At 60.4% G+C, this 12,799-nt stretch overlaps 1 protein-coding gene across 1 annotated transcript; it reads right to left on the bottom strand.

The window, feature by feature from the left end:
- Positions 1-999: 999 nt before the first annotated feature.
- On the bottom strand, positions 1,000-10,990 carry LOC138915557 (ral guanine nucleotide dissociation stimulator-like). The gene is made up of 14 exons (XM_070222310.1): positions 10,799-10,990; positions 10,244-10,360; positions 9,189-9,379; positions 7,624-7,736; positions 7,129-7,490; positions 6,131-6,346; positions 5,668-5,771; positions 5,124-5,190; positions 3,539-3,592; positions 3,046-3,120; positions 2,449-2,481; positions 1,962-2,083; positions 1,652-1,755; positions 1,000-1,326 (listed from the first exon to the last, which is right to left on the bottom strand). The coding sequence occupies exons 1-14, from the start codon at positions 10,931-10,933 to the stop codon at positions 1,169-1,171; spliced, it is 1,851 nt and encodes a 616-aa protein (XP_070078411.1). The 5' UTR covers positions 10,934-10,990; the 3' UTR covers positions 1,000-1,168.
- Positions 10,991-12,799: the final 1,809 nt, after the last annotated feature.

The following is a 12,799-nucleotide window of genomic DNA, read 5'->3' as shown; positions in this document are numbered from 1 at the left end:
TGAGACCACACACCTCAGAACCACAGGGGCCCAGATGTCACCCTGGGCAGCGAGGGAGAGTATAGGTCATTCTTTGGCCAGGATTAGGGTATCTAATGTTTGCAAAGCAGACTCCACCCGTGATCCGTCAGACCCTGCCAGGGAGGAGTGGCCACGAGGTACGGGACAGAGAGGCCGAGGCATTCGAGGGAATTTCTGCCCTTCCAAGAATTGCAGAAGGAAGTGCACGGAGGCAGGAAATCCTGGTGGACAAGGAGCAGTGATGCGTCGGGAAGGATGCCCAGATGTAGCCTTCAAAGCTGCATCACAGATCTGTCCCCCTGGATACCAAACTTGCAGGGAAAGGAATTCAGAGCCGTGGACCAGGATCCCAGAGGATTCCAATCCAGGTGAAGGGTGAACATGGAGCCCCCAGAGGGGCCGGGGGAGGGAGGGTCCTGCCTGCCCTTAGTCCATCTGCACATGACCTTCTCCGGCCTTGACCCTCCACATGCACGTTTTGAGCTTTTACATCGTTCTCTGCACTTAGAGCTGCTGCTGTCCAGAGCCTCATTAGAAAACGACAAGTTCCTAACATCTGGTGAAGAGGAACCTCCACAAGAGAAGCCGAACACGTGGCCTCTCCTCCAAAGGGGTGGAAAAGCAGCCACTGTCCTGGGGCAGGTCGTGGTGCTGGCCCGTGCCATTTTAAAGACACCCGCATTCCAGTGGTTGTTGCTCTGCCTGTGAAAGTACCTCCACCCTCTAAATGCCAGGAGCTCTGGGTGCTGTCTCTGCTCCTGGCCCACGTGAACCACACTGAAATGAAGCCGTCCTCTGAGTAAGGGGGGGCGCGGAGGTGTCCCTCAGTATCCAGGGAGGGGCCTGGCCCTTCTCCCTTCTCTCACATACAATAAGCCGAGACCCTGCAAGATTTCTTCATTCCAGGAGGAACGCGAGAGTCTGTGTCTCCTTGACACGAGCACAGGAGGGGAAAGAACCAGACCGTGACTCGCAGGCTGGAACAGAAACAGGATTTTAACATCAAATTCAAAACTAGCACTAACTACTAACACGAAAGAAATACGGCCCCTTCCCAAGTGGTAAACAGGCGCTGGGGTGGAGCTGCCAGGCCTGTGGGGTGGGGTCGTCCCCTCCCTCTTGGGCTCCAGGGCTCCCAGGAAAAGGCTTAGAATGTTCTTCTCCCCATCAGCATGGGAGGAGCCGGCCTGGGGCCCCGCGTGTTTCCCAGCCGCGTCCCCGCCGCTGAAGAGCAGGCTGCACTCGAGCTGTTGGAAGGACCGGGATCTGCCACTGTTGCTGGGTTCTGCGTCAGGGGTCTGGTGACTGAAGAGAAGACACTGATGATTGGGGGGGTCACACCAGTATCCCAGCCCAACACCTCAGCCCCACTGCATTCTGCTCCAAACCTTGTCCTGAGTGTTCAGTCAACACTACCCCATTGTCCCTGACATGGGAGCTGGCATTTCGCTTCACCCATTTCACAGAAGAGGAAGCTGAGTCCCACAAAGGTCAAGGGAATTGTCCCTCACAGGCCTGGTCAGCAGTGGAGCTGGGATCCCCGTGCCGGCTGTCCATCTCCCTAGGCCCGTGCTTAGCCCGAAGCTTTCCGGAGCCCCTGGCTTCAGTCCCTGCCTGTCTGGACACTCACCGAGCCCTGAGCTGAGAGACGCGCGGTTCTTCTTGGGCAGGAAAAACCGGCGCATCTTGCCGGCCCTCTCCTGTGGGGGCTCCAGGTGGCAGGACAGGCTGTAGCTAAAGGACAGAGGGGACTTTTCAGCTACCGGGAGCCACACCTCAGGTGACCCTCCCAGAGACGGCCAGCAGTTGGAGTCCCAGGGCCCCACGGGTGACCATGCGACAAGCCCCGGGACTGACCCGGAAGCCACGGGCACGGGCTCCCTGGAGCTGGCCATCAGAGAGAGTCCGCCTTGCCCTCACCAACTCCTGCCCCGCCTCACCTCTCATCCTCGCTGAGGGGCTCCATGGCCTCGAACCAGGCCCCAAATCGCTCCTCAGCCTCAATGTGGTAAAGATGGACTGCCTCCTGGAGCAGGAAGATCTGCTCGGTGACTTTGAATTCCTGGGAGAAAGGACATGATGCAGACGGGGCCTGGGTGGGGGACCGTGCTGGGGACTCAGACAGGTGAGAAGAGGGTCAAGGAGCTGGTCTGGGGTCTTGGCCCACATGGGAACCCTCCTTCCCTCCAATTCCGTGCAGGACTTGCTCGTTCTCACAGTTGGCTTGAAATAGCTCCTCCTGCAGGAAGGTGTCCTTGGTGCCAGCCCCTTCCCCCACGCACCAATGGGACGGCTTTCCCAGCTCTGGGTGCCGAACTCTCCCAAGGAAAGCAAGGCCCAAGGCATCGGGCCAGAGAAGGTCTTCCCCGGAGGAGTCTCTGATTGCCACAGCCCCACCCTCCGCACGGGGAGGCCACAGCTGCTCACCTCACTCCTTTTCTCAAAATTGATCTCATTTCCCTGGAAGGCAGAGAGCCAAAGCCCATGAGCAACAGCCCCCTTAGCCCATAGCTAGCCCCCGTCTCCACCCTTTCTCAGGTTGCACTACCAGCAGGGTCGACCAGGGAGCAGGCGCTACCAGAAACGGGAATGGGTCCCGGCCAAGACTCTGAGCTCCAGAGCAAGGAGGCCACGGGGCTATGGCTCAGGGACATTCTAAGACAGCCCTCTCTGACAGACAGACAGACTGAGGCCTCAGGCAGGAAGGGATGCTCAGCCACTCGTGTGCTTCCTGCCTTGGAGGGGCCTGGCTCCACTCCCTGCAGGGGCGGGGCCTGAGGGAGAGGCTGAGTCCAGCTCAGACACACCCTCCAGCAGCTCCGCAGTCAGGCAGCCTGGACTGGCGGCTCACCTGGATCCTATATTCACTCATCACTAAGATGGCCATGACACCCAGCTCCCGGGGTGGCTGTGAGGCCCTCACGAGAGGACTCTGCCAAGGGTTGTGAGCTCAGGCCTCAGTGCAAGTCTCTCCTCCCAAATCTCCGAATCCTGATCCCCAGCTCCACCTCCAGGCTCACTCACCTCCAGGTAATCCTCCATGTTGGTGTCCAGCAGCAGTAGGTAATTGAGGAATGTGCCAAGGAAGGGGATGAGCCCCTGTGCCAGCGGGGTGGAGACGGTGATGAGATCCCGCTCTCAGGAGCCGTCAAAGACCTCTCCTCCACTCCTCACCCCAGCCTCCTGCCCAGCCCAAGCTACCCACCTAGGCGGCCTACCCCCAATTTCCTCCTCTTCTCTCCTCCAGGAACCCCAAACTCCTCCAGGCACCTCCCAGCAGCCGGCTCTGGCAAAACCCAGGGTACGTGGTCCCCGCCCCTCCCTGTCCCAAATCCGTTGTGCGCCCATCCGTTCCAGGCCTCCTCCTGGTCACTTCCAATGCAGGCATTTCAGGTCTGTGGCACCAGGAGCAGGGCTGGAGGAGAAAGGCTCCCTCTCTGCTGGTAGAGACCTCCGGCTAGGAAGGGGAGTCCCCTCTCCTGCGACTCCTGGGCCCCTCCTCCACAGGCACCCTTACCTTCTGGGCACCTGTGGGGCCCGTCTCCAGGCTGGTCAACATAGAGGTCGCCTCCTGCCAGGGTGTTGACAGGGCCAGTGAGCCGACGCTCCCCTCCAAGTGTCCTCCCAGACCCCTCCCAGATCGGGGACCCTGGACATGTGGCCCCAGTCACCTGGTGCCCCTGCGGCTCCCGCCTCCAGGGTGCTCTGATTCCAGAGCCATCCCAGCTCCAACACTCACTCCTGTGTGACCTTGGGCCCGCCCAGGCCTCCCTGAACCTGTTACCTCGTCTGGAAGGTTTGACGAACTCTGTCTGCCTCCCACAGTCTCCTGAGGCCCAAGCGTCATCTGACCGTCATCACTGCTCTCCGCTCAAGCCTGCCTCTGGAGCCAGGTCCAAGCTCCCCACATTCCTCCCCACCCTTGAGCCTCGGCACCCACTGTGAGGCCTGCACCACGGCTCATCTCCCTCTGGCTCCCAGATGAGGAGACCAAGGCCCACACAGGGGCAGGGACTTGCTCAGGGGGCCCCAGAGGAGAGGCTGCTCCCCCTCCCAGCCACAGGCCCCTGTCTCCTCTGCCTTCACACCACCCTCTGCCCAGCCGCTGACCACAGTGCTGTCCTCGGGACTCTCAGGCTGTGTTCGGGCCCCCAGCTGGGCCGAGCCACGGATGGAGGGAGATGAGGTGTCTCAGGAGGCCTGGTCAAGTGGCTTCTGCCAGCCCCAACGCCCAGGAGTCTCTGATCCCAGGCCGAGGCCAAGGCCTTGCTAAAGCCCTCAGCTCCCTAGGGTCCCCTCAGGGAGTTCCCCTGCACAGAATTCTTTCTTCATCCGCTCAGGATGGGGACCCCGAATGCCACGTCTGACTAGCAGGGGAGGGGGCGACCAGGGCACTGCGGGGTGGCATTTCCTTTCTGTTTTACGAGGAAACTTCTGACGTCTGGGCGGGAAGGATCCCTGAAGAAGCCATCAGTTCCCTGGGCACTTGCCCTTGCCCTCCGGGGCACATGTCATCGCCAACAAGGACCTGGGTGAGCATCCCACTGGGACTGTCTGCAGCGCCCACTTTAGGGGCCAGAGTGGGGAGTCACCGAGGGGACACAGATCTGTCCCAGGTCCAGTGTCCGTCCCAAGGCTGGGAAGCCCCTGAGTGCCCCCGGCCCGTGGGATCCGGCAGTGCCCATCCCTCAGGCAGGCAGGGTGCCCTTCTTGCGAGGCACAGTGAAGACAGAAGGAGCAGTGGGGCCCTGGCTTCCTGAGCACAGACTGGGCTGACTTCGGAAGAAAGGAAGCCCGCCCACTCGCTCCAGCCAGTGGCCAGGAGGAAGATGCAGGGCAGCTGATGGAGCAGCATGGAAGCCAGACACCGGCACCTTCTGCCAGGTCCTCAGCCTCCTGGAACAGTCCAGCCCGCACCATTCTATCCCATGCCCCTGGCCTCCTGTCCCAAACTGCCCCCACCTGCCCATGGAGCTAGCACATCCCTCTTCCTGTCCATCTTTTCCTGACCAACTTCACGTGACAGGAGAACCAAAGCTCATCCTGCCGGGTCCCCTCCCCTCTCGCTCCCCCTCCTTCCAGATGTGCAGCCTCCGTCTTACCTTCACCAGCTGCCTCCTGCTCACCCACTGGTCTTTGATGAACCTCTTCAACTTTCGAGAGCTCTTCCTGAGGGGAGAGGAAAGGAGGAAAGAAAACCCGGGGCGGTTGAAGGCGAAATGCCTTTGGCTGAGAACCCGGAAGGTTCAAAGGGCCTGGGGCCTGGACGAGGGTTTTCCCCGGGTTCTTCGGAGCTCTGAGGTCACCGTGGGACTCGGGTGGAGGCTCTCCTGCGGTCACCTGGGGCCTCCATTCCCACTCCGACTGAGCACATTGTTTCTAACAGCGTTGGTTGCCGATGAGGGCTCCGTTGCTGCGAAGTACACCCTTGGAAATCTCCAGTGTGGCTCAATCCAGGATGTGACAAGGGGGGAGCCACTGCCTAGGGTCTCAGAGAGTCTCAGAGACCCGAGCAAGGTGGCCAGTCCCCATCCCTAGGGTCCGCTGCCTCCCAGATGGTCCTAGCTGAATGAGGGGTCCATGGCAGTCGCACGGGGGATGTCTGGTCCGCCCTGGTGGTGCTTGGATGGAGCACGGCCTACCCACCTGGCAACTCGTCCCCATGTCTTTTGCAGACGGCTGATGGAGGGGCTCTGCAGAGCAGACACGATGGCACGCAGGGACGCATAATTTCCAAGGACTCGGCACTCCTGAGGAAGGGAAGGGAATGAGCTGCGACGGCGGGCTGGAGCCCTGCTTCCTCTGGCTTGTGTCCCCTCGTGGGCTTCTGCTGTCCTGGATGAGGCAGATGCCCAGGGAAGCGAGGGAGGGCACACCTGGGAGCTGATGAGTAACGCTCGCGGGCAGGAAGATTTTAGCTCAACCCAGGGCGGGAAGGGAGCTTCCCACCACTGGGACCAGCACTCAAGGTCAGCAGGCCCTTGGCAGCAAGGGGCCTAGGACTTTGCCGAGGCCCAGACCACCGACTTCAAGGCTGAAAGCTGCGAGAGGAGAAGGGGCAGTCCCCCTGACTCCAGGGAGGGGCTCCCTGGGCCCTGCCACTACTGACCTTGGCCACCTGAATCCACAGCTCGACGACTCTGGCCCTGTCCTGGGCCGTCATGCTGAGGTCCCCAAGGCACGTCGTGATGACGCAGCCGGACACGTGAAGAAACTGGTTGATAGTGGCCCGAACCGTGGGAGCCAGGTACTCCTTGCTCCCATTGGGCCGCTGGCACCACACAAAACCCAGGCAGTGGCGGGGCTCCACCTTCTTGAACAGCTCCTGGGGAGGATGGGGACTGTCACCTGACCCTGCCACACCCGAGCTCAGAGTCTGCAGGCCCCCGCAGCCCCAGGCAGGAGGCACTGGTCAGCTGCAGCTCAGGAACCTGAGGAGGTGGCCTGAAGCTTCTGGGAGTCTCTGGGTTTTGTCTGTGTCCGCTGAGGCCGCCCAGCGCAGGATGACCGAGGACCCAATAGGGGCGGGGAAGAGAAGTCCCATTGGCTCGCAGCCCAGTCTTGCTTCCCCCAAGCACCAGAACACGGCTCACACCTGCCCATCTCAAGGGGCATCTTCCACCCGTTCTCATCACCCCCTGGTCCCACTCCCCTTTCAGCTGCACGTTCCCCCGAGGCAGCAACAACCATGGGCTTTGTTTGCCTGTCTTCCATGTAGGTAAGGACGCACTAGGTGTCTAATAAGTACGGAGGCTGTTGAGGCCTCCTGGGCCGATGGGTGAGTGACCCAGGACTTGGCAGCACTCCAGTGAGCTTCCCTCCCCCACCAGAGGGCTGTTCTCTGCCCCGCTTCCTCTCTGTTCGACCTCATCCATCCGCACAGCCACTCTGCCCAGCAGGTGCCCGCCCTTGGTGTGCTCTCTACTGTCCATGTGGGGACAGCAAGGACTTGGGGGCCAGAAGGTGGCCCAGGTCACCCGGTGGGTGAGTGGGGGAGCTGTGACTTGCACCCACATCGTTGGATTGCGGCTGAGGGAACAGGAGGTCTGGGGCAGCTGATGGCCCACCAAGGCGGGCCCCACCTAGCCCAAGAGCCCCGCTGCTCACCGCATCCATCCGGGTCAGCTGCTCGGCCACCAGCTTCGGAGGGAAGTCCAGCAGCTTAGGCCTCTCCTCTCTCAGCTCGGCGCTCGCTTCTGCGGTGACTTCGGCAGCTGGAGGCAGAGATCGTCCAAAAGTCAATGGCGCATCTTGCTCCAGCTCAGAAGCTGGCACTGGGGCTGAAGCTGATGGCGCTCGCTCCGGCCCTGGAGAGGCCGATGGAGGTGAGGCTGCTGGAGGTGAGGCTGCTGGTGGTGAGGCCGCCTCCAGCTCCGGCGCGGACGGTGGAACTACAGCTGGAGCTGCCTCTGGCCCCGGAGCTGGCCCTTGCTCTGGCTCTAGAGCCGGCAGGAGCTCTGGAACTGGCGCTGCAGCGGGAGAAAGAGAAAGTTTCACCTACGTACCCGACTTTACAAGACAGGAGAGACTCCGCTGTCTTGAAGGGAACCCCAGCCCGTGAACCCCACCGCAGACAGTCTTCCCCGACTGCTGTGCCCTCACCTTCCAGCTCTGCCCTCCTGGGCCCCTGATGTTGCAGCTGGACCTGGGGAAGGTAGGCAGGGCCTCCCAGGTGCGACCCAGGCCAGATGACACGCAGAGAGGCCAGCCGCATCCTGAAAGAGGGAAAGGGCGTGGGCTCCCAGAAATCCTGCATTGGGTCCAGCCAGGTTCCCACCATAGAAGACGCGGTACTGGGCGGAAGCAGTTGGGCCACAGAGCCAGAGGCCTGGCCGTCGCTTCCACACTGTCCTCCCAAGGCACCCTGCTTTGGGTCTGGGCCCTGTGCCTGCCCCTTTCCACCAGGGGGGAGTCCCACCCCGGCGCTGACTCCTGTGTGGCCATCCTGGCAGTGGCAGGCCTGCTCATCCAGCAGGTGGAACACGGGGTTTGTGTGAGTCTCTTCTTCCCACTGCCACTCTTCTCGCAAAGAGGCTGGACACAGTCCAGCCCAGCCCTCCATGCCCTTGTGCAAGTGGACTGAGGACTGAGGCCGATGTGTGAGCGGCTCGCTAACACCCCTTCTCTTCTGGGCCTGCTGGTGGTGGTCAGAAGGGGTGGATATGGAGAAGGGGAAGCGGAGGGAGACGGGACTGTGGTGGGGATGGGTCGCCAGGGAACAGCTCAAGCCAGCCTCCCCTCTGGTTCCCAGGGGCTCTGGGACCCCACCCACAGCTCTCTTTCACTCCTATCCCCTTGCAGTAGAAGCCATCAGACCTCAGCCCTCCCAGAGGAATCAAAAGATGAGTGAGATCAGAGTTGTGCCGGGCCCGCCCCAGCCACAGTCCTCTGTCCTCTTGTTCTCCCCCAGCCCTGTTCTGTGGAGACAGGAGGCCCTCGTCTGGCACTCAAAGAACACTCAGGTCTTTAGTTGGCGCTGGGGTCCATCATGCATGAGAACGTGGGAAGAGGCCTCCAGTCGTAAAGGAGCATAGGAGGGCATCCCCTGGGACAGGCGGGGGACAGGATCTGTGGATGATATGGTGTGTGACTATCTGAGTCTCAGGCTGCTGCGGGGGTCCAGGGGCTGTGTCTGCTTCATTCACTGCGTTGTGCCAAGTGTCTCTAAAGCTCCCGCATGTCACAGGTGCTTAATATACAGTGTTCTCGAATGAACTCCAACCAGAAGCATCCCCGGTAGCTGAGTGGGCCTGGGGCCCCTCTGCGGCCCCGGAGACCCCTCCTTGGCTACTCCAAGGACCCGCCCCACGACCAGCTGGATGGAATCCCACACTCCCTGCCAGAGTGCTTTCCGTGTGCCTTTGCAAACTCAGAAAGGCCCCATCCCAGCGATGGGGGAGCAGACTGCTCTTCATCGGGGAGAGGGAAAGAATAACCAGGAACAACCACGGCACGTCTCTCAGCCCCTTCTGTAGAGCCAGGCCCCAGGGAAGCACCTGCCGTGGCTCATCCCATTCGTGCCCACCAGAACCCGATGAAGTTTATCCTCTCCCACTCCACTTTGCAGAGGAGCAATCGAAGCTCAGAGAGATGGAGGGCCGTTTCCAAGACACACAGCTGGCAGTGGGCAGAGTCACCACTGTGCTGAGGAGGGGCTGGGCACTCACGTAGCAAGTAGGTGGTCCAGGACCCCGTGGGAGGTGAGGACAGCCGCGCAGTCAAACACGATGGTGGTGACGTTGGCCATGTTTCGAGGCGCCAAGGCTGGTCCTATGGACGGCGGCAGCCTCTCCAGCAGGCCTGCCTGGAGGGCCCGCATCCTGCAGGCCTCATTCCGCTGCCCGAGTGACTCTCCGCGCTGGGTGAGATGAGGAAGGACACAGAGTCACCAGCACCAGCGTGAACCTCCAGGAAGTCAAGGTCTGGAGGTCCCCCAGGAACTGTGAGCCCCTCAGGGATGTGTGCAGAGGAGGGACAGGATTGCCCACAGCCAACCGGTTTCCAGGCTTGAAAAGTCCAATTTGAGTTTGGGCGGGGGGAGGATTATACGATGAGTTCCTCAGGACACTTGGCTGGCTTGGCAAGGACAGACCGCCCCGCACCAAAGCGTGCATTAAGAGCACTGACCAGCGAATCCAACACAAACATCCCCATTCTAGAGATGAGAGGACGGAAGCTTCGGGCTGCCAAGTGGCTGCTCAGGGTCCTGTGGGTCGGAACTGAGAACCGCCCTAAGCCAGGGCTGCAGGACTCCCCCGCTCCCCCACCTGAGGCTTCATGTGCTCCTGACATGAAGGGAAATGTCTGGTGGGAACCTCAGCCCTCCCCAGTCGGGAGACAGTGCACGGGCAGACAGACGCTGTGAGGATCTGGCTGACTACAAGAAAGGACGCTGGTTTTTCTTTCTTTTACACGAAAGGGAGGTTTGAGACCCTCGTTACAGAGGTTTCAGATTCAGAAAATGGCAGATTTCAAAGATGCCCCTGGCCGAGTGTGAAGCGCAAACATCAGTGTTTTGTCTACTCCGCCTAGGGTTAGGAAAGAGCGACTTCCCACCCTCCTAGGTAGCTGGTGAGGAGGCGTGGAAGTCCAGATTCCTTTGGGACTGGGCCCTTGGGACACTCCAGTGGGAAAGCCCTGGGCGGGTCCAGGGGAGGGCTCCAGATTTGACTCTGGATTGTGGACACACCCCGGTGATCTCAGGGCCCCGGGTGTCACTCACTCTCCCCTCAGTCCAGCCCCGGGCAAGGTCGGTGGTCTGCTGCACTTGCCCCCTGTCCAGGGAGATGGAGCCGTAGGACCCATGCGCCAGCTCCTGGACCATCTCCTGGGTGGAGCTCTGCAAAGACAGCGTCCGGTGGCCGCGGCGGCAGGTAGCAGGGGCCTGCCTGCACTTGCCCACAGGGGGAAAACTCTCCCGCACACCGAGCACAGACAGAGGGGCATCCGCATAGACCTCCAGACAGGGAGCGAATGAGATGACACCTCACGGGCTTGGGATTCACCTACGGGTAGGGCGGCTTGGCTCCCAGCACTCACCTTCCATCCTGCCAGCCACCACCCGGGATATGAACACGACATACCGCCAGGCTTCCAAGCCCTAACCGTCTGCTCCCGTCCAGGGTAGCTCCACGCTCATCCCTGCCTTCCGTCACTCCATGCCCGCCAACACACACACACAATAAGGGTCAAGGGGTGTGGGGCTGCCCGCATGGGAGGGTGGGATCACACTTGTGGCCTGACCCGGAGTGGCCCGCCCTGGGCTGCCTTGTGTTACCTGAGGGTTCCTTCTTCCGAATGGCCTGAGGTCTTGGAGGTGCGGTCTCAGCCAATGTCGACAGCGCTGGAGAAGACTGTCATTGTTGGCTCTCTGTGCGCCAGAGCCTCGCAAAGAGGGGATACATGAACACATCCTCCTGTGTCGAGTGTCTCTGGTCAAATGGGCTATGTGTACAAAATGGCTGCCTGGTGACCAGAGTTCTAAGCTCTGTTGGGGTCGGTCGCCAAGGAAGTGAGGTCATGTCTCCAAGGTTCCAGGATGGGGGGCCCTTCCCTCCATCAGACCCACCCAAAGCCCCCTCGGGGCTGTTGACCGCTCACCCTCCTTGCCCGTGTCATCTCCCGAGCTGTACAGAAAGTTCCATCACAGCCCTCCCCACAGCTCCTTGGGATCGGAACCAGCGCCCCAGCTTTGAAGAGAGAGCGCCCAGTTCGGATCTCCTTTTTCCTAGCAGTTCTGTGTCCTGGAAAAGCCACTGTGCCTCTCAGGGCCTCCCCAGTCTCCCAACCTGCACGATGGGATGGCGCTAGAAACACATTCCCAGGGACGTCTTCGGGTGGACATGTGATAACGCCTCCCATATCTGGGAGGTGGTGTCGCCTGGGTCTGGTCCCCGAACTTAGAGGTGGAAGAATTACAAGAAGGGGTGGATGCAGTCGGGAATACCTCTCCAAACAGGCCTGGATTCCAGCCGTGTGATTTGGGAAAAGTCACTGCCCCTTGGGGGCTCCTTGTCAGGTCTCTGCACCTTCAAGGGTTGGAAGTTCGAGGAAATTCAGATATTGTCATTCACTAGCATTCAACCTTTCCCAGTCTCCTGTTGGCCTTAGAACCAGACCCAAGCGCCTCATTGTCGGCCTATGTGGTGGGCAGCCTCCACCAAGGCTCCCAGCGCTCCCTCCCTCCTGCTGTGCACATCCTTGTGGAACCACTACATCCTGAGTAACTGGTTTCTGAGCAATAGAATACAGCCCAGCTGATGGAATGTCACATCCAAGTTTTAATTACAAAAACTCTGTCACTTCCCTCTTGCTTGCTTTCCTGAGTTCCCTCCCTTTATCTCCCCCTCTGTTTCCATCTCTTGCGCTCTCTCTCTGACACATTTCTGGAAATGAGATAGCAAGTGGCGATGATTTCAGTTGCCCTATGTAGAGGCCAAGGGAGGCGAGATCTGAGGGAGCGCCCAGCCAACAGTCACATGGAGACTCAGACTCTCAGTCCCAATGACTCCTGACACCACCCGTGTGAGTGACTTGGGAGCAAATCCTCCCCTAGTCTAGCCTCAGTTGAGACTGAAGGTCCTGCTTCACGGAGACCTGGAGGCAGAGGCTCCCAGCTAAGCCGTGCCCAATGCCTAGACCACGGAAACCGGGAGAAGTTCAATATTCGTACTTCAGAGGTGCAACTTTTGGGAGCAGTGTTGTGAGAGAGAAACCCAAATGAACGCAGACTACCGGGTTCCCCGGTCTGGCCCCATTAACCGCCGCCCCTGCCGCAGCTCCTGTTGCTTCTCAGGCTCCCTCCAGCCGCCTGGGCAGCTTTCTGACCTCCTCTGCTCACGCTCACTTCTGCCCCAGAGTCTCAGCACCAACAGCGCCTTTCCCCCGACTCCCTGTTCCCGGACCTACGCAGGCGTGGCTCAGTCTTGTCCTTCTGGTCACAGCCTAGGTCACTTCAGTGAGGCCTTTCAGAATCTCCCAGGCACAGTCTCTGCCACCACACATCTCACATCTGGAAGCGTCTTCAATTGTTTCCTCCTTCTTGCTCCCATTTGGATAAAGTGAGCCCAGGACGAGGGGCTGTCTGCTTTGGCTGAAGGAGACGTAATTCCTTCTGGTTACCCCGGGCACACGGCTGTCTCCTCCAGGCTGAGTTTTTCCCACCACCAGTCCGTCGGGAAGGCGCACTAGCCTTCCCTCTCTCCCGTGGGGCTGGTGTCCCAGGAACACGGTGAGCCGTCCTCTCTCCCTGTCATGCAGCACCAGCCCCTCACCCCAC

This window comes from Equus caballus, chromosome 9, assembly GCF_041296265.1.
Source record: "Equus caballus isolate H_3958 breed thoroughbred chromosome 9, TB-T2T, whole genome shotgun sequence".
NCBI classification, from domain to species: domain Eukaryota; kingdom Metazoa; phylum Chordata; class Mammalia; order Perissodactyla; family Equidae; genus Equus; species Equus caballus.
Note: the sequence above shows the minus strand (reverse complement) of the source record. Positions and strands in the feature narration are given on the sequence as shown.